Genomic DNA, 24,834 nt, shown 5'->3' with positions numbered 1-24,834 from the left:
GCCCTTTTACAGGAAAGGCTGAGGCCATTTCTCTGTGAATTGGTTGGAGGCTTATCTGTTTTCCCTGCTTTCTCAGCCAAGCCACTCACCGTCTCCACAGGCAACTGGCCTGGCTGGCAATGTAGATTTTTACCTCCCCACCTAGTCCTGCTACTTTTTCCTCCTCATTGTCTGCAAGCAAATGTTGTCATGTGTCTTAAAAACCTAGATATCTTGATGATCACCATTTCTTCTTACTGTATGTGGCACAGCTTCTCTTCCCTGCAGCCTCAGGTCTCACTGGCACTTAACAGCCTTTTATTTCACCTTCCTACCTCTCATCCCAGCCTCCAATTCTCACTGCAATAGGAGTCGCTTTGCCCTTCAAGTACCTTTTGGGCCTTTCCTCTTGAATATTCTGTCTTCTGGCACTAAATCTCATTTCAGTTGTTCTGTCGTTACTACTTTCAACATCTTTGAGCTTCTCCTTCCTCTTACTCTGTTGACTTAGTGGTCTAGGGAAACCGTTGTCTGACTGCTTGCTGAGCCTACTACGCAGGTTACTGTGCGTAGACAATGGTTAGGGTACAGCCCTGCAGCTGCAGGCAGGAAGGGTAAACTGAACAAACAGAGGATGCATGTGACCAAGATGTGAAATTGATTGTTTCACTAGCAAAGTGTCTTTAAGACACCCTTATAATCATGCTGGATATTACAAAATTTTTAAAAGTCTTTAGAAACCAAACTGAAATCCCATTCAAAAGAGTTCACTGGGAGGGAATCAGTCCTTCATGGGTGCTGGACTTCCTTAGGAAGAGTTTTGTGGCAACAGGGCATTTCAGTTAATACGTGCCCAAAGTACCTTGTGCCACACAAAATCCAGATGGCTACTTCTCACAAATACAGAGGTGAAATGCAGATACCTGATCCGGGTGCATGTTCATGCAGAGATGTGACTGGGCTAATGGTCCCTTTGGTATGAGCACAGCACCAAACAAATGCATTGTTTGATGCCACCATGAGAAGTCACACAACACTGGCTCTGGGGCTCAGACCCCTTACTACAGGTATCTTTAGGCTGCTCTGTATCGCAGTGTAGTCATCCTCAGACACGTGTGTTCTGGAGAACCATTGTGCCACGGAGGACCAACCGTCAAGGTGGAACTTGGAAAGCCCCAGACTAAAATTCTGTCCTGGATTTTGAGTAGCTGAGGGGAAGTTATTGTGTCCTAGATCAACTACAGGACTACTGCAGAACTGAAACACTCTAATACGCATCTTCAGGCTGGAAAAAACCCTTGCAACCGTCACCTGATTCAGCTGGTTCCTTCACTTCATTAAGCACCTGCCTGCTTGACATTAAAATTCAACCAGTGCCTGGGATACTGCTTCTTTATCAGCCTGGGATTGCCCCGCCTGAGCTGTCCATGGGTGGTCTCTGCCCAGACCAATCTGGCATTAGAAATTAGGCATTTCCCTGTTACATTCCCCCGGCACACATCTCTCCTCTCCACTCCTTTCCCCAGGAGAATACTCTGAGCATGGTGAACACAAGCAAACAGGGCCAGGCCTCTCACGAAAGCACTTCTCTCAGAAAATGAAACAGTGACACCCATGTGTTGCTGGAGGTTTCTGCAATCACCTCGGTTGAGGACTCCCAAAACGCTATACATACACACAAAATAATTGATTTACATTTTAAATGGTCTGTCACCTCTTTGAGGTGCAAGTTGTGGCTGAACAGCCAGATGCCTTATCCTGCACAGGGCACAGCAGAGCCAAGAGCTGCTCGCGTCTCCACGGGAGATGGGCTGAGGTTACATATGTCCTGCCCCTGCACAGGCACGCTGCCTGGCAGAGACCAGGTGCTGCAGTTTGCTGCCTCTTTTGGTAATGATGGCGCTTGATCAAACCACTCTTGGCAGCCTTTGACAGACGTGATAAGACACTTGCTCAGGAAGCGAATGGCCTGGGCTCCGTTCTGTTCTTGGGGGGTGTGGGCTACAAACTCTGGTCTGTCTAGAAAGAGATGAGTTTTAGGGCAATGCTAGGGCGAGCACTTGCCAGCCTGCCTGTTAAAGCTGTGCCAACATGTAGCAAAGAATTTAAGGTTCCCAGGGGAGAGGGGAGCACATGCACCTGCCTGGTGGTCTGAGTGTTCTCCTGACTTCCCTCGGGACCGGTCCTGTGGGGTATGCAGCAGTGGCTACATATGCATTAAAATGCACAGCAGAGGCTCCTAATTGTGAAGGTTTGAGGTAATGCTGCTGTAATGAATCGTCCCGTGCAGTGTTGGGAACATGTAGGCCCTAGGCAATTGCCAAATATTGTCATTACTAAAAGGGAGACTCCAGATCTCACTTGTACCTTTGACAGTCGTATTTGCTGGTTTTGCTAATTTCATCAGGCTGTGCTTAGCAAGCACAGGCCAGGCACTCCGGAGAGCTACATACCATGGCATGAAGAAAAGAACAGCTTACCATAAATCCAGCCTCAAGACTAGTGCGAGGTAGCTGGCATACCCTTCCTATATAAGGGCCTTTCCAGACTGGACTGTTGATGTTAGGACATATTACTAACAAACTGCACCATGGCAAACAGGAGGCTGCTTTCTGCACTTTGGGCTCAGGAGGCTGTGAGGAAAGCAACAGCAGTCCCATCTAATCAAGCTAAACTGAGACTTCATGCAGTTACTCTGATAAGAAGAGACATCTTTTGGAAGATGTGGAGAAAGCTGGCATTGGTGCCAACTGTCCGTCAAGAAAAATGAAGCTATATGTAACATGAGCATCGCGCCCACTTTGCTAGCAGAAATGCATCAACAGCAAAGGGAGAGACTTCTCAGAGGAGAGGTTAAAATAATTATTATCTCATTTTATTTTCACTGTAGTCACTCTCTGAAACAGAAAGCAGATAGTGTATTCACCACTTCTAATTCCTGATGTCTATCGATGTTTTCCATAACTCTCTTGTGAAGGACACAGCTCCTTGCCCGCATGTCTGGCGGTGGCTGCTGTCTGCTGCCCGTCTCCTCCCGCCCAGCACCAGCTGGTTCTACTGACACAGGCAGCCACTCCCAGAGGTATTGCTGGGAGATGCACCTGCACTTGTGATGCACTTAAACCACATCGCCTAACTCCAGTGGTCCCTGTTGCCCAGTATGATTAGGGTGGGTTTTTATTCACGATAACCATTTGCCTTGATATTCAGGAGCTCTAGGCAGTCCCGAGGTTACTTGGAGGGAAGTACCAGAGAAGGACCCTGAGCAAGCTTCTGATCCAGACAGGCAGCAAAGCTTTCTTGAGAAAAGCCTCACTCCAACCACTGTGGTAACTATCCAGGCCTCTTTATATGTAGTCATGAGTAGCTCAAACCACTGAAAGATGGAAAACCAGCAGGAGTTTCCCCTCTTTTAGTAGGCACAGGAGGGAGTACATGAAACATTTCTCTACAGTATTGTGGACAAATTTAGCACAGTGCCCCTGCTTTGAAAAGCATCTGTCCCTTTACTAGTTTCTGGCTACAAGATACCTCCCACCTTCACCCAATTCCTGAATCTTGCTTTTGTGAGCCTTTAAATTTGGCAGGTCTGAGTCCCTGTATGTTTTGAAACTACTGCATTGTATTTGGGAGCTGTTTGCTCTCTTCTGGATGAAAGTTGCTCATCATTGCTGAGCTGGAATATCCTCACATTACCATTTGGGCAGGGCTTGACCCTGAGTGCCAAGATGGCAGCAGTTTACGAGGAAACTCTCAGATGGAGAAAATCAAGACCAGACCACTGCAAGCCTTGAGAAAAATGTTGCCCTGAAGGAAACTCTTCCCAGACACAGGGAAATTTTGCATATTTTTACATATTTTATGTAAAGCAGGATTTTCCTGCCCTTTCTCCTATAAACAAACAAACATGCAACCCTCTTTTGAAGTCCGTATTCCTCATACTGTTCTGCCCTGTGTTATAGTCAGAGATCCTTCCTCTTCATCACCCTCATTATAGCTATGCAATAGCTTTGCTGTGTTTATTCATCTGTGGTGGGCTAAGAGTTGACCTGGGTACCCCTTTTGAGGAGGGACGTTGTACTTCTCAGAGTTGTTCTTGTGGCTGGTAACTTATTCTCAGACTTCAAGAGACAGGCCAGCAGTGATTTACACTCAGGCAAGAAGCTTGCTCTCCACCAAAAAAGTTACAAAGAGTTTTAAGAGGAGACCTGACATCTTGACATGCATTTCAGTAGTACTTGACAATTCTTTGTTAGGGTTGCTGTGAGAGCTCCTGTTTTCATTAAGACTAAAACTGAGGAAAGCTGCTAGACGTCACCGATCTCTAACAAGACTGACTGCCTTGAAGGCAAAACCAACGCAAAACCAACACAAGGTAGCATGTGTAATCAGGAGTCCTTACCTTCTCCTGCCTGTTTCCAAAACTTCCGTGTCTAGTATTTTTTGACTTTTTTTTTTACATTTCTCAGTCAGGGAGCACTCCCTTGTCTGAAGGAAACCGGAATCTACAGCTACATAGAGATATGTGCAGAAGAGATGTGGGCCTGAGTCAGAGGAGCCTTAAGCCCGTCTTTGAGGCCCAGGAGATCAGACTGATGCCAAACCTAATCTGAGGTCCCACTGTGTTCACAGAGTATTCAGAAATCTGGAGCCCAGACTCCAGCATTCATAATATATTCCCACAGGCTGCAGGTTGCCTTCCCTGGAGCCGCAAGATTGAAGACTGAATCTGTTGCATGTGACATCAACCAGACGTGGAAGCCACTCTACACTGGCTGAGCCTTGACCTTAATGTAGAAGAAGCTTGATCTTGGAAGTACAATGGTTCTGCACAGTTGTGCATGCTCTCATGTGAGACAAACAGAGGCTTACCACTAATTCCTCTATCCTTGCCAGAACCAGGACACAAGTCAAACTAGAAGCCTGTTTGCACAACCTTTAAAATGCCAATCCCAGCCAGCAACAGCCATCAGCTTTCTGTAGTGTTTCACCCCTGCAGTTTGAGGCCAGTGATTCCTCTTTGCACAGCCATCTGATGGCAGCTTGGAGGAAAAGGATGAAGACTCTGTGCATGCTGCCATTCTTAAAGCTCACAAAATTCTCATCTGGGATGTGAAATGGAGGTGTTTAGCTCCTGGTAAAGGCTGATCAAAGAAAACACAACAGAAAGAGAGAAGTAGAAAAATACTATTTCTTTTCCAGCATTTAGGATACACCTGAAAGATCTGCAAGGTATTCTGGTCTTGTCCTGTCCTGGAAAGTAACTGTGATAAAGCTCTGATTGATAGGCAAAGTTCACAGAGCTAGCCTAGCCCCACTAGAGGTAGGTGCAGAAGTGGCTCACATGGTAGCTTTTGCTCTGGTGGAGCACAGCACAGTAATCATCACTCCTATAGCGAATGGTAGGAAATGCAGGTAGGAGCCTTGGCCTTGCATCTCAGGGTGCTACAGGCTACGCTGACACAATGATGGACAGGACTGGCTATAAGGTATCACAGAGCCACAGCTGCAGCCATTTTTAGCTGGGGCTTCTGCCAATAATTAAAATTTACCAAAACCAGACAAGGAGCAGCTTCATTGCCAGATTAGAGGCCAAGTGAATAAATAAACCACATAAATCCATCCTAAGACAGAGAGCTGGAAGGTCTCCAGCAAGAATGATTTGTTAAGAAGGGTAAAGAGAGAGATGGGAAGAAAGATGCTTCACTGGGATGGAGAGGGGTCAGTGTAGCAAGAAGAGGTTTGTTTATTCAGGGCTTACATCTTGGGATGTGATGCTTCTTGAGCCAGGGGCCCAGCGCGCTGCTGAGCTCCAGTTGGAACAAGCATCATGAGATTTCCTTCTAGGGATGTAAAAAAAGGGCCAAGGCAAGTGTGAGCCCACCCACTTCCTGGGCAAGCTGTGCTCAGCCTGCATTGATGCTTTTGTGAATCACAAGGAGAATGAGCAGGCTCAGATTGTGGGTAGCAGCTTCTCCTGATTTTTGCTGCCCAGTCTCTCACGCTGTGCTTCAGTTATTTTCCCACCCTCTTGCCTTTCAGTTTGCTCCTTTGGGGGAGTTTGTGTTTTAAACCTACCCTGCTAACTTATCTCTCCCTTCCCAGTTCAGACAATGTCCCTCTTTCAATGTGATCCTGATGCCACTGATGTACTCACACGGACACAGATAAACGAATTGGTTCGGGTTATGTTGGCAGGAAGGTGCAAACCAGGATTCATCTAAATGGGAAACGCAGAGAGATGGCTTTGAATGAAACTACAAGCCATATATTAGAGAGATTTTTCCATCAGTAACTTGGGTCCAATCCTAATTAAAACCTATCCTCGAGCTTTTTTTTAACTTCATTTAAAGAGGAGTTCCTTATGAGCTGCCCATCTGACCTTATAAAATCTGAGAGCCAAAATAACTGGTGCCTTTAAGAAGAGGTTGAAAATGAAAATTCAGTTACCCATTTCCTGCCATTGAATAAGATAAAAAGAGTGGCAGATTTGCCCAGGTGAACCTAAATTTGTCCATTCTGCACTATTCTCTGCTTTAAGCCTAAGACACACCCAGGGACCCATACCAGGTTTCTTTAGATTATCTTCCTCCAACAATAAAGGAACCTCCAGGTTGAAAAGGATAGTGTCCTCTATGGGCACTTACCTTTAGAACAGGTAATCCATGGATATTCCTAACTGAAGGAAAGATTTTATTACTTCACTTCATGCAGACATATTACTATTATCTTTTGCATTGTTATTGAATATTATTGTGTCCTTTAAAAAGGTAGGACTAGTCTGACAGGCAGGCGTGTTTGGCTGGTAATGAGATACATTCATGATGCATTCTCCAGAGCATAAGTTCATGTCCTCTCCAGATAGACAGGAACTGTGCACCATGTGACTATTCAACGGCCTTTTGCCTCCAGCTGGCCTCAGCGGTCAAACAAAAGATGGGGCAAGGAGAAGGGATTAGCTCTTGCCTATAGAAATAGTCACCCCAAATTGGTGGTACAGTAAGGGAAGAACTAGTACTATCATCATTTCTCCCTTGCTTGGTCTGCAGGCGAGTAGGATATCTCCAGTCCACCAAAACCCATCTCTCCAGGGGAGTCTTTTCAGGAGAGAGGCTGCAGCACCTCACCGCAGGGGCAGGAGACATTCACCCCCCTTCCGCCACTGGGGAGCCCTGTGAGGAGGCATGTTCCCCGCTAGAGCTTAACGCGTCGTCGTTCCCAAAATGCTGCTTTCTGTGTCAGAAACAAGTTTGGGAATGGCTCTTCTCAGCCAAGCTGATTGCGAATGAGTTCAGTTACACTGAAATCAGGCACCTCTATGAGATTAAGGCTGTATTGTTCCCCATGCAAGCTGAGAGAGTTACCCCAGTCCATGTGGTATAAGCTTTCCCATGCAGACAAGGCCTACGACTGGCTGGCTCCTCAAATCCTGCAGCTACCTTACTGAAAAACAAGAAGGGTAGGTGTCAAGTGTGGGAAGGCTTTGTGCAGAAAGCATGTCCTTTGCCTTCGGAGGGCTGAGTCAGGCAGGGAAGAGGGAAGAGGGGGTCTGCAAGAGGCTCCATTCCCTCCTCAAACTCAGTGCCTTGATGAGGGTTGACACTTATTTCAAAGGAAACCGCAGCACCACAGCACTGCTTCCCAGTGGTTTTTTGCTGGCCTCTGGGCAGAGTGTGATGATGTTTTATTTTGACTTTAGTCTCCTCCCCACAGATACCTCTTCCATCCCTTCCTTAGCTGAGCAGGTCCTACAGGTGTAGAGCTTTGCCTCTGGCTTGCAGTGAGGAAAACCTGCTCCCGAGCCACATGTGTGGCTGCTGTTGTTTGGAGCCACTTTCTGGAGATCTGCACCACAGTATTTGTGGGGCTTTTGTGGATGCTTAACAGAAACTTCTTCCGAATCGCTCGGCTGCTGGTAATGTGCTCCCTGTGATGGCTCACAGGTGCTCCCTGGGTTCATATCCCACACTCAGCTGAGTCTCAGGGAGGAGCCAACAGATTGCAGAGTAAAATACCAGTGCCACAGAACAGAACAGCCTTTACCAGCAGGCATGCAAAAATATAATTTTTCTGTCATATCAGCCCTCTGAATGGGAGGACACATAAGGGTGCAATTTCCTCAGGCTCTGGCCAGAGCAGCTAAAGGGAAGTCCTCACCCCTGTGCTGCAATCTGCCCCTGCTACCCCTGCATCCCCTCCTGTTACAGCAGTGCAAGCGCTTGTTGGGCTGTGCTGTGAACTTGATTGCTGAAATGATCTGGGTTAAAAATAACCTTGTAAAGAGTTAAGCGAAGTATTTTTAGCCCAGATCATTTCAGTGATCCAGTTTACAGCACAGCCCCACAAACTCACACTGGCGCAAGGGAGGGGGGAAGGCGGAAAGAAAAGGTCAAGGGAGAATGAGCAGTTGGAAATATAAGCTGTCTTTCTGCCAAAACCAGGACCTTATGAAACTGCACCTTGAAAGCACTGACCCTCTCTTGTTTTCATCTAGCATACTGACAACTGTCTTCTTGCGGCTCAGTGTTGAGAGCTGGGTACTGAGGATCACTGTTTCTGGATCTGGTTTCTGTGAGCAAGCCACTAGCACTGAGTCTTGGATGCCTTATTGTGTCTGACTCTGACACCCTATATTTGTCATTATTTTTCCATATTTGCTTTTTCCGAGGTAGATTGTAAATGCATCAATGAAAAACCCCATGAGAGTCGCAGGGGAGCTTTGCAGAGCTTTGCAGAGCTTGTGTGAGTGCAGGGTATGGGAAGGCAGCCGGCACAATGGGCTGGTGTGACATTCTCTGGCAGCAGAGAATCGTTCTTGCGAAGCTCTTTAGAAGCAAGGGAGGGATGCACATCTAGATGCAGCTGCATGAGAACAGGGGTCGAAAGTGCACAGGACCAGTAGCAACAGTCATGTAACAGTCACTGATTTCATAGTTACTGAATACTCCAGCCTTGCAAAGCGCTGTGAAGAGTTTGTATCTCAGATAAAAGATGTTCTGCCTGGCCAAAGTATCCTAACTGCAAAAGCAGACAAGTCAGAGGATTCCTAAGTGAGGGAAGGAGAGTAGGGCAGTACAAATCTCTGCTGTTATTCAGCTGGTATTTAAGTGCTGCTTAAGCCAAAACACTCCACTGTATGGCAGTTAATAGACCTTTGCTCTTTTCATGACCTGCACCAGGTGCACAAATTCAAACCAGAGCTTCTCCTTCAGTATCTGCTTCTGACCCCCACTGTTACCCTTTCAGACTAGCATTTCCAGTAGCATATTATGGACAACGACAAAACTGGTGGGATATCAGTCCCATGAGATGGAGTCAAGATAGCTTTCAACTGCAAGTGGGTGGGTCATGACCAAAACTGCTAGCTGAGGGCTATCGGAGCCAGTTTTGCACCAGTCCCATCAGTACATTCAAATTCATCCCCAAACCCACCTCTGGCTTTCCAGTTTTCCCCAGGTGTCTTTGCAATTTTGATTTCATAAGAAACTCATTGTCTGCAGTGACACTCCCCACCTGTAACTCAAATCCATGATCTTCAAGAAAAGCTCTTTGTGAGTACCCAAATGGGATGCACAGAGAAACTCTTCAGTCTCGTGACCTCTTTTCTGTGGGCCTCTAACATGCACCTTCTTTCACCTGCTGCCCACGGTGAGTCCATGGCCTCTAGCAGAATTGGCAATCGTCATTGAGCAAGGTAATGACATTGCTGTCCTGAAGGGACCCCTCTGTGAGACGTTATTACTCCCGTATCAGGCAGCCTTACCAGCCCTAGCATCTTCTGGCACATTAAATCACCAGTGAAGTTGGACTGTGCTAGCCAGAGCTGACTGTGCCACAGCATCCAGGCATCTCTGCTCAGGGAGCTTCCCAGCTGCCTTGTAAAGATACAGCAGGGACGGCGTGGGACATTTCTGTGGGGACCTAGCGGTGTTTCCACCAGGCAGCCTGCCAGAGAAGCAGGGATCTCTGCTAAAAACAGTGGCACCCCTTCAGGCAATCTGCAGAATCAGGGATCAGTGGGCAGTTTTGCTCTCACAACAGAGGCAAGGACTCAGAAGCAAAAGGAGGGAGAGGCTTTGGTGGGAAGCTTGAATTGCCATGATTGTACCTAACCCAAGAATGAAGGCAGAACTTTCTTCTTCAGTTCTGCCAAAGGGACCAGGTTCCATTTTAAAAGCAGATGAATAAACATGGAGTTGAAAAACATTTTCAAATTTACTCAATTTTATAAACTTATTTGGAAGAGGAAAGTGAAACCTCTTACAGAGAACTTGCTAGTTGCACTTCATCTTTTACAGACAGTGCCATGCTGACATTGATGGTACAATTCAATTCCTGTTTTGCTGCTCTGTCTGACATTTTTCATAATATGCAATGCTTAGACATTTATTTTTATGGAACAGTAAAAGACCTTAGAATAGCAGTCACAAAATTACTGATGGAGTAAGTCTTTCAGTTTAGCTTGCTGATTTTCGCCCATGCAAGCTGACCACACTTCTCTAATGAAAAAGAAAAGAATCAGCAGCTGGCTACAAAGAACGCAAAATTCACGTCTGAGTAATTTCATCTTTTTTTGCCCAAAAAACCCCCCAGAGCAGAACTGCTCCTCCTCCTCATTCAGAAAAGTGATGGGCTATGTCACCAAGATGGAAAAAATGGCCAGGAATGGGAGAGATTACACAAACATCATGGGACAGGAGAGAGCCAGCACTGAGCTCTGGGGTGAGAGGAGCAGACGTGTGTTTTAGTGGTGGAAGAGGCTGAGGGCTGGTACATGTTCTGGGGTGAGAGTGAGAAAGTGAGGCTTCCCACCTTCCTTGCAGCGGGAGGGAGACTGCCAGTTCAGCCCCTGGAAGTCAGGGGGATGGCGTTCTCCTTGCAGTGTAAGGAAGGGAACTTTTTGCACCCAAGTGCCCTGGTATGGCACATTCCCTTCACTAGAAGACATAGAGCCTAGCACATCAGCTGGGGGGGGGGTGGGGGAAAGAAGCTGTAGAAAAAGCTGGATACGGGACAGCAGTGTCATTGCCAGAAAGGATCTGAGAAAGGACTTTTCCTGTTGCAAAATGCGTAGCGTAATTGGAGAGTCTGCAGCTGGCAGTTTCGGGACTCAGCCCGTGGGCTACTTGCACTAATCTTAGAATGGCATGTTCACTGCTTCCTGCACCCTGGCCGGCGAGCTTCATGCTGGCGAGAGCCCCGTTGCAATCAGTGCCTGCTACCAGCAAAACAAGAAACGTGTGGAATCATTCCAGCCTTACAGCTTTAATCAAATCCAAAGAAAGGGAGCTGTATTTTCAGACTATAACTAAAAAAAAAAAAAAAAAAAAAAAAAAATTTAAAAAAAGGGAAAGAAAAAACACAACCACCTCAAAACAAAAGGTCAAAGAGGCCAAGAGGAAGTGCAGCATCTTTTCTAAGTAAAGGCAAAGGGCTGTGAAAGAAGCTCTTGGAGAAGAAGGGACTATGAGGGAGGCAACCCTTCCATCTCAGACACTGAGCACCCGCAGCTCTTCAGCGTCAACTGAGTCCCCAGTTCAGGTGTCCGTTCAGCAATGCCCAGTTATCCTGAGATAACCTCCCAATCCATCCTGCCTTTCCCAGGTTCATTCTTTGCTCCCTCCTCTTTCCCACCTGCCCTCCCTTCACGGCAGGGAGCCAGCCTGAAGTTGGGAACCGCTCTCCCTCCCCACTTAACCCAGCCATCATTTTTCATGTGCAGCAGGTTGCCCTGCTGATCTGCTTACCCCACTATTTCTTCCGTTCCCCTTATCTGCCAATTCCCCTGCATGTAATTACTCTAATGAAGGCTGAAAAGATGGGGGGGAAGGTGCTAAAAGTTCACTGAGAGGAGACAGCTTGATACAGCTTTTGTGGCTAGATGCAGGAAAGCTGGTCCAAAGTAGATGGGAAGTTTAACAGGGGAGATGTAGTCAGGATCCTGGAAACAGGGAATGGTAAATACCTACTAGGGCTGGTGGGCTTGGGAGAAGGAAGATAGCGTTTATTGAGAGCTACAGCTCTCTGAGAAAGGGAAAGGCCCTTTTCCATAGGGAAAATGGGCCTTAGCCATGCTGCTCCATACCAGGTATTTCAGATTAGAGATTGCTCCAAGCTGCGGTATGACGTGGGCTGATCCTTAATGTAACCTCCTCAATTTGCTTTTAATCAAGAAACTAGGAGTCTAAATAAATTCCTTCTTTAATATGATTTCAAGTTTCCATAGCTATTTCTCTAGTCCCTGTAGTGTGGTGACCCAAAGGAAACAATCCATATGTGGGCCAGATGGGTATTTCAAGGGCCTTTCACCTCCAGCGATGCTGAAGGAGTGGCTGTGTTAACGAGACAGCAGTTTCCTCCCAGGCAGAGTGGTGTAAAGGGAGAAGGAGAGCTCTGCTGGAGCCTTTGGAGAAACAGGAATGTATTACTATTACTGTGTTCAGTTCTGGGTTCCCCAGTTTGAGAAAGACAAGGAACTACTGGAGAGAGTCCAGTGGAGGGCTACAAAGATGATGAGGGGACTAGAGCATCTCTCGTATGAGGAAAGGCTGAGAGAGCTGGGTCTGTTCAGCCTGGAGGAGAGAAGATTGAGAGAGGATCTCATCAATGCTTATAAATATCTAAAGGGAAAGGGCAGATGTCAAGAGGATGGGGCCAGACTCTTTTCAGTGGTGCCCAGCAACAGGACAAGGGGCAACGGGCACAAACTGGAACGCAGGAAGTTCCACCTGATTATGAGGAAAAACTTCTTCACTGTGAGGGCGACTGAGCACTGGAACAGGCTGCCCAGAGAGGTTGTGGAGTCTCCTTCTCTGGAGATATTAAAAACCTGCCTGGATGCCATCCTGTGCAACCTGCTCTAGGTGATCCTGCTTTAGCAGGGGGGTTGGACTGGATGATCTCCAGAGGTCCCTTCCAACCCCTACCAGTCTGGGATTCTGTGATTCCTCTAGCAATGGCCTTTAGGGAAACTTTCCGACTGAGAAGCAGAAGAGTATTGAGGCAGAGGGGTGAGAAGTGTGGTGCCGGTCATGTGTTCATGGCAGTGGTACAGGGAGCAGAGGTATGAGGTTCCTTGCTGATGGTTCATAGCCTGGTTTGTTGCTTTGAGGTCTCTGCCTCTAACAAAACAAGGATTGTTGATTAGTTTTTCTCAGTTTCTCTGTTTCGGTTTTCCCTGGCATGAGATATTAGAGATGAAGAACAAAGGTTTCCTTTCAGCAACTTTGATTTCAAGGCTTTCTACTCATATTGCTTGATACACACATAGCAAAGAAAACAAGGTAAATGTGGGTTGACACGAGGGCTGTGTGCTGTGGGAAGAGCCACACCATCCAGTCTCCAACAAGCATCCTGCTTCTCAGCCTGTTGTTAGCCCAGGGGAGGAGAAGCTTCTCTCAGCCCTGGTATTTCCTCCCTGCCCTCCACTCGCCTGAGTATTTCACTGCCAAAAAAGCAGAACAGCAGATGGACATCCCCAAGCAGATGCTGGCTTGCTGTGACGACAGGGAATGGCTTCTCGCAGCAGAACCACTAGAAAAGGAAAGACGTTGGGGACCAGGCCAGTAAAAAAGGGATGGGAAGGTTGAGAAGGTGTATGGGAACGTCCTTTACTGCCCCACTCCATCTGCTCACTGCAAACAAAAGATGGGGAACAGACACTTGGCTTGAAATACTTAGTTTGCTTCCAGTGAAAAATATGGAGTGTAGGATCTTCAGCTAGAGTTGAAAGGCTCTGTGTGAATTACTGTTTTTTTCTTGGATATTTGAAAATGCTGCTAGGTCCTGTCTTCCCAAACCTCTTGCTCTCAGACTGGATGATTGATTCCAGATGTGAGAAGCTCTGCTTTAAGTCCTTGCTTACTCTTGAACTTTATAACACATAGGCAGGCTTCTCTGTAGCCTGCTTGCTTTTCCCAGCCTTTGCTCATAACTTGTTGTTCCCGATTTGTCAGAACAGGCCAGCAGAGACCAACTCAGAGGTGGACAAGTCAGCATCACCTTCAGTGGCTCAGCTAGCAGGGAAATTCAAAGAGCAAGCAGCCAGTATCACTGGAAAAGAGGTAAGGAACTCTGCAGCCACCAGCAGGTAACTGAGTGGGAAATGAGGCACTTGCCTCTGCCTGTAGAAGTTTGAATCTTTGCAAAAAATTAGTCTCCTAGTGCAATGCAAACTATGATAGTATCTTCCATGCATTGCCAACTTGTGGATGAGTATTTTGGTAGAGCCATACCTCAGGACAACTAGACACTGTAGCTGAGACACTGTAAAGCCTAGCAGGGTGCACAGGTATCCCTAACTGTAGCAGAGAGCAATGCATGTTCTATCTGGGCTGGCTTTTGTGGGCAGAGGGCAACAATGAATAATGAAATAGCCAATATTGAGCCATGAAAAAAATAGAACAACACATTATGCAGTGTAGAAGCCAGAGGCAGCTCACCAGCACCTTGTTCACAAAAGCAGGAAGTTTCCTTCAGGTACTGCCTTCTGTACAGGTCTGAGAGAGAAAGCTGTCTCCTTACTTACCCTCATTACCTCTTCCCAATGACATTTCAGACTCTGTGCCTACCTCTATCATGCTGAAATTTTATTTTATTGAAAGCCCACTATGCCAAGCATTGCCTCACAAGCTGTCTTTTGCCAGGTAAGCAAAACACTAGAATACCTCTCTTAGGAAGAAAGGAAAGTCAGAGTGTTTATGGATGGAGGTTGACATTTTAGGAGAGCCCTCTGTATCATTATGCACTTTTTTAGAAACATAAATATTTACTGGTGGCCCTCTTCAGTCAGCAGGTGTCCCTTTAAAACTGAACTGTTTCCTGCTGCTGCTCAGCTGATTTCAGCATGTCCCAGGCTGGGCCTAAGGGGATCCTCCCTGTCACCCCTCCTGTCTTTGACTGGATGCAATGGTGACCTCTGTCCTGCAGGGCTGGCATGCCACCGTCTGTCAGAGGTTAACAGTCTCATAGCCAGGCCCTAGGATAGGAATAGTCAATCTCTTCCCAAGCGCTATTTTCTTTTTCCCCTCTAGTCACCAGTGTGCTGCTCCATCTGTCCCATTAACAGTCATTTCCTCTTTTTAAGGTATGAGATTTAATTACACTAAGTCCCTTACCCTTAAGAAGGCAGCAGGTTCCCAGACCTCTCTTGAGTTATCTGCAGACCTCTACTGCTCCCAAGCCAACGCAGTGTGGAGGGGCCTCACAGTGGAGGGAAACTCATTTTCTCCAGAGACAGAGGAGGACAAAGTTTCCTGTCTTTTCTCTTCAAGCCATCTGTCACTTCTCCACTCGCTTTCTCAAGCTGGCTTCAGATTAATGGCTGAGTGGATGGTCTTTAACCCTTGCTTGACCCATGCCAGCAAAGGGGAACCTATCAACCAGGGAACCTCTGATACATTCACTGTGGAACAGCACAGCATTGCATGGTTGCAAAATGGTGGGGTTTCAATAAGACATGATATTATTGCTTCCTAGCATGACATAAGAGCAGGGCTGCCCTTGGCTGCTTAGAGACACAGCATTGCCGTAGCTGTGTACAGCACCACCAGAAATTGTGACATCAAGTCTACAGGTCCTCCAAGACAGCCAACTCTACAGAGGGCAAAGACACCATAATCCAACTTTTCACATGCCTGCCTGTTAGAAGGTAACAAAATTGTCCAAATATTATATTGTGGTTATTATCTGACATCCACAATATTATCCAAGTGTTTTGTCAGTTAACACACAAAAAGTGAGTTAAAAGCTTGGTAGAAGACTACAAACCTGGCATAAAAGTAGATACGGCTTGTCTTCAAGACCAGAGCAATAGTTATGAAGGAGAGACTCCATAGGTGCTGTGCTATGTGTCTCTTCCTAATAAGCACTCTGTATGTCTGAGAGCCCAAGAACATTCAGAAGAAACTGATGTCCCTGACGTTAAGTTGTCTTGTTCCTTCTCCCCTGGAGAATCTGTTTCTTAGACAACCTGAACGTTAGGGCTGAGTCCTCTCTGCGAGCTGCTCTTCTTCATTAGAGCGAAACAAATGGGGCTGTATGGCATATTGAAAAAGTCAGAATTCCCCTTTTTGCCTCTAAAATTCATCAGATGCAAAATAGGAAAATCATAAACCAGGTAGGCGGCTGAGACTCATTAAAAGGAAATCCTGCTAATAAGACAGGAAAGAGAACAATAACAAGCTATTCCAGTGTGAGGGGGTTCCAGCAGGATGCTTTGAAGATGAAGCTTCTGGGAAAGCTTCTCCACCCTCCACAGCTTAGAAGAGTGTCCTTTGCACAAAGCCTGAGGTCTTGTGGTTCATGCTGTGGAAGGAGATATACATTATTTTTCCAATGCTAGGATTGGGCTCAGGATGCTACAAGCAACGCCTAGCATGCTGGCCACATGCCTGTATGCTAATATCTTGTGCTGCCTTTGCATGTCTCCTTTAGGCAAGCTAAGCCCTGCCATCCAAGCAGGTCACTTACAGAGCATGCCCTTTGGTGCTTGAATTTAACTTCCTTCTTTTTTAAAAAAATTGATTTCCCTGCTGCCTTGTTGGTTGTTTTCTTCTCTTAGGTACCACCACATAAGCCAACTCGAAGGAAACCACCATGCTCCCTTCCATTGTATTCCCAAAAAACTGAGACAAGTGACAATGATGAGCAAGTGAGTATCAATTTAATAGAAGGACAAAGTCTCTCCTCTCTGCAACTCCTCTCCTGAGACATGAGCTTGGAGGTAGCAGAGAGGTCAGGCTGTGCAGCAAAAGACATCAGTCATGGAGCATCAAACCCTCCTCTGTTCATACACATACACCGACTCGGAATCAGCTCCACACTGTTTCCCACTCCTGTAGCACAGATACACATCCCATTTCTACTGCCTTTTTTTTTACCCTTAGACCACTGACGGATCCACCCAGTTACCACCTTTCAAGCATTTTAAAGCAGGAACTGCTGGCATTTATTAGATTTGAACAGCGCTTAGCACAGGGAGCATCCTTGCTGTTTATTGCCTTCAGATGAATTCCAGAGGTTTGAGTATAATGACATAATAGTTCTGCTCTTGAGACTTTCCCTTATTCAGATAATGTGAATAATCAATCCAGAGTGAAGAGAGGTTTTGTCAGCAATACCCACAGAATACTGTCTTGAGGTGTCCTCTGTACAGCACCCTTGCAGGTCCCATTCAGCTGGCTGCTACTCACTAAAGTTTATGCTCAGGCCCTTTCCAGTCACTTCTGTCTTTCTGTATTTCAGGGTATGAGGTCTACCCACCAAATTTCACATTGTCACCTGCCCTTAACAAGGGGGTGTTTTTTTGTCCTTCTTTTCTGACAGCTACAGGCTCTTGCTGCCTCCATGCCAAAGGAGCACAAGCTTTAAAATCTTAGATTCCTTCCTTTTCCTTTGGACCAGAAAAAAATAATATGCCCCTTCTCAAAGCAATGATCTTCCTTTCTCAAACTGCTTTCAGCCTTTCATAGCTCTGCCTTTCTGGCCACTTACACCTTTCCTGCCCATAGTAATTGGATACCCTTTATCTCTGTTAGTCAAGTGGTGGCAGAAAGTCTTTCCCATCCCAAAAAGTTCACAGTGTTTACCAACATTAAGGCTTGCTCCCTTTAAGAGGTAGAATTTTAATCTGTCTGGTCCTGGAGTAATACCAGGGGAAACTGTGCCATAGGTTAGATACTTTAGTGAAGGCCATGTAGCAGCAGAGCCATTACACATCACCTAACGCAGATACTTCAGCCAGAAAGCAGACAATCACCTTTTCTCCCAGAGGAAGGATACATGTATGCAGAGCCCTAGGATGGCTAGATAACAAGGGGAGCAGGGTCAGGAAAGAAGAAAGCAAACTTGTGTGAAGACGCTATATGAGGCTTCATTTTCTCCCCTACCAGCACTTTCTGCTTATCTCTTCCAAGTTTTCTGCCTTCATTGTATTTGCTTTTTTTTCACCTACTTTACTGTGATTTTTTCATGTTTCATTTTGTTTTGCAGAAGAGGTCTCCAAATGCTTGCCCCATTCCCAAGGTCAAAGTGAAAAGCTCCCCCATGATTGAAAAGCTGCAGGTAGGTCCTGGAAGAGCCCACATGGCTGCCCCAGCAAATTAAAACTGATTGGCATTTGCCATGGCTACTTCCCTTGCAGAGCAGCCACTGGGGAAGGGGATCCAGAAGCCAAGGGTGACAGCTAGGTAAGCAGGGCAGTGGCCTCACCAGTGAGGGCCCAGTCCTACAATACACAAACCAGGAAGGGCAGAGCAGGTCCGGTGATGGTAACCAGCATCAGAAACAGTCCAGCAAGGGCTAAGGATTTAGGCATGTCCATAGGCAGGTCAGTGCATGGGTCAGGATCATTTTGGATCTGCAGGTTACAGGGCTGTGCATGGGCATGGCAGCAGCACTGCTCAGGTAGGGAGCAGGGGCAGGAGCCTCAGTTTAAATGCAGCTTGCGAGAGAAAGTGAGGGAAACCCTGGCTGAGACATCTTCCATCTCTTTGCAGCAGCAGTTGAAATCAGAGTCACTTGCACCGTGTCGGGGAGCTGGTCTTGTGCGCAGGCAGCCAAAATCCTGGCAGTGGGGAGCATGCTCTGGGCTCTGGCACTCCCCTACACATGCCTAGAAGCTCTGTGCTTCCCTCGCCTCGATTCCCCCAGTTATGCACAAACACACCCAGTGCCGCTTGCCCTTTTTCTATCTCACAGCAGCACCTGAATCATGCTGCTGAGGGCAGCTCAGCACTTGATAGCCTGTAGACATAGTGCCCTGCTGCTGCCAGCTGCCTCTCCTGGCAGCACGTGCGACTCCAGAGCACAGTGCCTCCTGGCCGCCCTGACACAACGTAAGCACTGTCCCTCGTAATGCACCCAAGGACATTTGCCTAGTGACAGGACAGCAGGAAATGTTTTGCCACAGTTAATCACGAATTTGCTTCTTTCCATGGTCGTCTCACTCACGACGATGATTCAGAAGATCTGCAGACTAGGCTTGAAAATGCGAGGTCTGCTTGGGCACATGCAGGGATGGTTTAAATCTCGAACTGATTGCTGCCTGCTTGTTCAGACTTTCTCCCGGCTCAGCCACTGTAGAATGTGCTGGCTTGGCTGGGTCACTGGAAAATCCCAAAAGGCCTCAGGATGACAAAAGGACACGTCCTGAGATCCAGCTGCTGGGGAAGGGCAAATGTCCAGTCATAATTTCTCTGCCCGGACTTGTTTGTTGACAGTGTCGCCAAGAGAGACCCATAACCAAAAGGTATGTGGGTTGTGACAGCTGAGAGATGTGGCAGCTCCCGTGGCAACAGCAAGGGTTCCTCCATGTGGTTACCGCATGTGGTACATGCCAGTGTCATGCACGCCTGTGACAGGGATTTTTCTTTGCAGGCCAATCTGGCTTTTGCTCCAGCTGCTCTGCTGCCGGGAGCATCTCCCAAAAGCCCTGGTCTGAAAGTCCTGGTTTCTCCGTTCAGCACCCCTCCCTCAACACCCAGCAGCCCAGGGATTCAGTCCCAGCCCAGTGAAGTGAATGAGACACCGGTCAGCTTTGATCAACCCCCAGAAGGCACTCAGCTGCAATTCTATAACAAGGTAGGCTATGTGCTAGGATTTCTCCATCACAGCAGGATACAGCTTGCTTATCACTTGGGAATGAAGAGGAAGAGGAGGCCGTAGCCCTCAGTCCTGCCATGACAGTGTGCATTTGTATCCAAGGGAGGAGATCTATGCACCGGCTTCAAAACAGCCTTTCAGTGTAGCTCTCTGGAGTCTCCTCTCTGCCTGCCTGTGCACAGAGCTGCATGGTGTGGCAGCTCCAGCAGCCTTCCTGGCCCAATGGCTAAAGGGAGGGCGTGAAGTGGCAGGAGTCAGTCACTTCAGCTCAGCAGCAATGGGGTGGCTGGTAGCTGGGCAGGCAGTGCTGTGAGGAGATGGTGCCATGTGCCAGCAAATGTCAGAGTTGGCTGAGGCGCAGTTTAGGGAGCCACGCAGAGCACAGCGGTTTGCCAGGTGTCCCACAGCGTGCACAGCACTTAAATGGGGAACTGTAACCTGCATTCACCATCCTCAGCTGGAGTGAAGACTCCTTCCTCAAACAATAAACTGCCAAAAGTAGAAAAGGCCGAGACTTCCAAAGTCTGCAGCATCTGCATAACAAGTGCAGCGTCCTTTGGTTAGGGTCTAACTTGGACAAGGAGCCACATTTTAAATCCAGACAATGATCTTCAGCACCAGCTTTACAGAAGGAAAGGAGGCATGTATTAAGGAGGTGCTTATCCTCTAAAGTAGTCTCTCATGGGTAGGAGCCCTTGTCTCCCCACCTCTCAGTAGCAGACCAAGAAAAGTGAGGCCACTGGTGTAACAATCAAGTTTCCCATTATATTTTCCTCTGTTGTGCTTTCCAGTACTGCTTTTTTGACTGCTTCTATGTCTGCTTTTCCTGCCTCCAAGGTGCGGACACGGGGATCGATAAAGCGCAGACCTCCCTCCAGGAAGTTCAGAAGATCTCTGTCTGAGTATGGAGATGGGGAAGATTTAGGGGTCAACATCTCCTCTCCAGAAAATGGTGCCAAGGAAGATGGGGATGAGGTGTTTGGGCCCAAGGGCAAGACAGAGGAGGCAGAAACAGGGAGCAAAGAGCAAAAGAAATGGATGGGGTCTGATGAGATGCCCCCATCAAGGAGAGGATCCAGCAGATCAGAAGATGAAGAAAAAGGGGGAAAACAGGCAGAGGAAATGACTCCTTCCAAGAGTAACACAGGGGAGACAAAGGAGGAGGAGGTGTGTTGTGGTGCGCCAGGGGAGGAGAACTCTCCCCAGCCTCCTCCTGGAGATAAGGAGGAGGAGGTGTGTGAGGGTCCCCAGGGAGAAGAGCAGGAAGACAGTGCCTGTGAACAGGAAAAGGGGGACAAGAAGAAGGAAGAAGCTGAAGCTGAAGCAAAGGAGACCAGTGAGAGCACAGAAACACAGAGAACGTCAGACACTCAAGAAACACCACTGGCACCTGAACCGCTGCAGGACACAGTGGGCTTAGAGACTGCCAGTGAGCCTTCAACGTCAGCCACGCAGGACCAGAGCACAGCGTAACTGTGACGCACAGGTAAGATGGGTCAGCATGACGATAGCTCCTAAAATACCAGAGGGTTTTGCTTACTAATGAAAATGGCAACTGTGACAGAACACACCAACATTTCTGCTGCACCCCACATCTCAAAAGTATCAAATCTCAGGCCTGCAGCAGCTGCAAGGCAACGTATTTAAAGCAACTAACCCTCCTGGGTGATGTTACAGAGAGAGAGGATGGAGAAGAAGCAAAGGCAATTCTGGCTTCAGTAAAACAGAGAGGCTCTGCTCATCAGCACCCTGTTCAATTGCTGTTCTGAAAGCAATTTGAAAGTACTTACAGTAAAAAGCACTTCTCCCCAACAGTAACCATGTATATACTATCTCAATATGTCTCTTTACATATGCATATTTATATGTTTATGTGTGCACACATGGTATATATACATATGTATGCATATATTCTGTCTCTCTATATATAAGGTTTTAGCTTGTTAGCTTTGCCAGCAAAAATAGTGTTTGCGCACATGCCAGTTTCATGATCAGCCCTGGAAGCACACAAACATGGGCCTCTGCCACCTGAAATAATGGAGGATTTCCACTGGCTAAAGTGGGCTTTGTTCATGTAGCTTCTTACTGTTCTCTAACCACTGATAATGTAGTCACAGATGCCTGAGGAAATACCTCATTCCCCCTCAACCACCTGTTCCCTCTTCAAATGCCTCCTTGGTTTGGCAAGGAGCAACTGAAGGAAGCAGGCTGGTGCTCAGGCTGCAGCTTGCCTTTGCCTCCTAACATGGAAACTACCAAAGCACCCCCAGGTCACAGACTCACCAGCACTGTGTTTACTTAGACCCATAATTATTTTTCATCATTTCCTTACTTTTCCCCTCTCAAAAGGACATACCTAATCAGGGCACAGGAGACTTAACATGTGAGTAGGAGTCATCTAACCCAATCAAGGTGGAAGCTACTGGAAAACCTTCAGTGGCAGGAGAGGAGCAGAATACGGATATCCCCCGAGGTCCAGACTCATCCCGGAGCTGAGTGGCTGCTCGCTGGCTCTCTGCTTTGCACCATCATATTTTGGGACAGTTGGAACATGAGACTGGCTTGCAATTGCTTCAAAGTTTAAAACTGAGGCATTGGCTGACGTTCCTCGGTGATATTTGGGGATTGAGAGACCTGATATGCACTGTCCTGGAGTCGACAGCCACCACCACTCCTGGGCTCTCTGCTCCTTCATCCTGCTCCAAAATGTCTTTTTCTTCTCCCCTGCATTGGTCTTAGATGAAGTTCATCAGTTACATACGTACATGTATGGTGCCTTTTTGGTAGCTTCTTTTGAAATATTTTGGGTTTCAAATTTCAGTAAATAATGTTTTAACAATAGGAAAAAAGTATGTTTTCTCCCTATATGCTGTATGGCAGACAATGTGAACCCTAAACATGGGGAAAACACTTAGCACACTGTTCATAAAGCACAAAATCCCTTTGAAGTGGGGGTCGAGCTGGCTGATCTGTGAAACAGCCAGCTGTGGTGGGCAATTTTTCGGCGTGCTTCAACTTTGGGGTGTTTTTAGTACTGGTGGAAAGTAACAACCAACAGATTTGATGCACAGAAAAGATGTGCTGCATAGGTCAATAGGGCAAGTTTTCTTATCTGGCTCTGTGCTCCAGTCCAGATTTAGAAGGGATGCCTGTCCATCAGTCTTTCTTACTTCCAGACCCTGTCCAATCTTGCGATTCTCTTTTGAAATTTTCAGTGTGTGGCCACTGAGCGTCGCTTGTGGCACAAAGCATCCTGGCTTACAGGAAACAGCTGATTAATTTCTTGTACATCAAAGAAGAGGTCTTAGATGGCTGAGTTTCTGGTTGTAGAGCCTGACTGAATATGAACTGGTGAAGGACAGATAGCCAGTCCCTCCTAAGTACTGAGGCATTGGACTAGATTTGCATTCACTTTTGGGGTACTAGTTAAGTCACGGGTCTGGCAGTTGCTAAGCCAAAAAAGCTTTTACATCTGGAGAGTACTTGTGGCCCATAAGATATGAGTTATGCAGGGAAAGATAGATAACAGACCATCACCTGACCAGTTTCCTGACAGTAGTGCTTGAAGCTCTATCTGCAATACTGAATAAAAAGCTGCTCTGGCTCAAGGCCATGGGGCTCATGTCCACAGCATGACGTGGAGCTGTGGACAAGTCTGGGCTCGCTGGAAACAGCGAGCCAGACTTGTCAAAAGCTGAGCAAAGGAGTCAGCTAGCTGTTAGGTGGTGTGAACAGTCAGGAGCCAGTGCTTCAACGTGCCTCCAGCCACCTTGTACCCACCAACACAGACACAGTTACAGAGGCAAAGGGCAGACCCAGCCAGCTCCTCTTAACCCATCACAAAGCTCCTCCTAGCAAACATTAAGCTGAGCAGAGTCGGAGGCTTGGGTTGTCCCTGTCTCTCTGGACCGGCACAAGGATTTTACACAACACGGGCCACACTTGTCCTTAAGTGGGCTTTGCAATGCGGCAGTGTTACAAAAATCTCAGGGTTTTGAAGGATATCCCCTTTCTGACCACCAGCTCTAAAATCACAAGGAAAGAAGTGGCTCTGTGCCCTGCCTTTCTTTTTCCCAGGTGAGAGCGCTGAGGTTTCACTTGCTGAGAGCCAGCAGCATTGCCCCTCCTGTGTAGCATGGGCTTGTTGGCGAACATGACCCCCACATCCTTTTGAGCCATGTTGTGGAGCATTGTTGCCTTCGAATCCATTTTAATCTGTTTGTTAGAGCTTGTATTCCAGGGCAGGCTGCAATCATCTGCTGTACCCTGTTTCTTCTCTCAGCAGAATGTCCCATCTGGATGTGAGTGATTGTGCCTTACTGTATATATAGATATATGTGTGCCTGTTTAGAGAATGAGTATGCGTGTCCTGAGCAAGGGAATGGAAATCCGAGGAAGAAACAGAATAAATAAATGTTGGAATAAACCCAAAGCAAAACAAAATCAGTGTGTTTCCTCCTGGGGATACGAAGGAGCTTGAGGAAGGATGGGGAGAGCTGGTAGCAGCAGGCAAAATACAGGTGGCATTTCCACTGCCATTGGAACAGCTTAACATTCAATTTTAATTGAATTTGGGGTATTTTTTTACTTTGGGGGAACAGCAATAACCAATGTGCTTAATTCACAAAGGAAGGTGTTCTTTGGAGCAAGCAGTGATACTGGAGACTGCCACACTCCCCGCCCCAGCCCTGTGGGTATCAAGCATGTAGGAACAGAAGAAAGCAAAGCCAGCAGCATCCTTGTTCAAGGGAAGCATAAAAAACCAAAGCAATGCACAGTGATCCTTCCTGTGAGATTTCCCAGCTTCTGGCAATCAACAGTTTAGAGACTTTCTGTGCCAGAAGTTGCATCACCATCTTTGTCCTTGACGATTTTACAAGTTGCATCTGTTTCTCAACTGAAGGCATCCACGCATCCCTTTCAGGGCGACGCTCGCTCAGGCAGCGCACAAACCTTGGCTTGTCTGCAGCCCCAGTTAGAGCAATTTTAGAAAAGACTTAGGCTGGCATTAGCTTTGTGACACTGCAAAAGCAGAGGATACATGGCGGTAGCTGTGTATCCCTGCCCCATCCGTACTATCAGGAAACGTAGGCTTGGGCCCATAAATGGCAGTGTGGTCTTGTATCCACAAGGTGTAGACTCAAAAAGTTTTGACTGAAATGTAGACCACAGCTTGGCTTGATGTATAGGGTGGGGGCACCATTCAGTACCGTCATTGCTGAGGCTGGAGTGTATAATGTCAGATGTAAGGAC

General features: G+C 47.2%; 1 protein-coding gene across 2 annotated transcripts in view; it reads left to right on the top strand.

Annotated features, from left to right (window-relative positions):
- RCSD1 (RCSD domain containing 1) overlaps positions 1–24,024 on the top strand; it is a 35,773-nt gene extending 11,749 nt beyond the window's left edge. The window contains exons 2-7 of one of the 2 annotated variants that reach the window (XM_010307725.2): positions 13,935–14,042; positions 16,541–16,630; positions 17,971–18,042; positions 19,357–19,560; positions 20,419–21,067; positions 21,931–24,024. In XM_010307725.2, the coding sequence (XP_010306027.2) occupies positions 13,935–14,042; positions 16,541–16,630; positions 17,971–18,042; positions 19,357–19,560; positions 20,419–21,054 (1,110 nt within the window). In that variant the 3' untranslated portion in view covers positions 21,055–21,067; positions 21,931–24,024. The remainder of the gene's footprint in view (positions 1–13,934; positions 14,043–16,540; positions 16,631–17,970; positions 18,043–19,356; positions 19,561–20,418; positions 21,068–21,930) is intronic. The other variant, XM_075768603.1, reaches the window with a different exon arrangement.
- Positions 24,025–24,834: the final 810 nt, after the last annotated feature.

Source organism: Balearica regulorum, chromosome 1 (assembly GCF_011004875.1).
Source record: "Balearica regulorum gibbericeps isolate bBalReg1 chromosome 1, bBalReg1.pri, whole genome shotgun sequence".
NCBI lineage: Eukaryota > Metazoa > Chordata > Aves > Gruiformes > Gruidae > Balearica > Balearica regulorum.
Note: the sequence above shows the minus strand (reverse complement) of the source record. Positions and strands in the feature narration are given on the sequence as shown.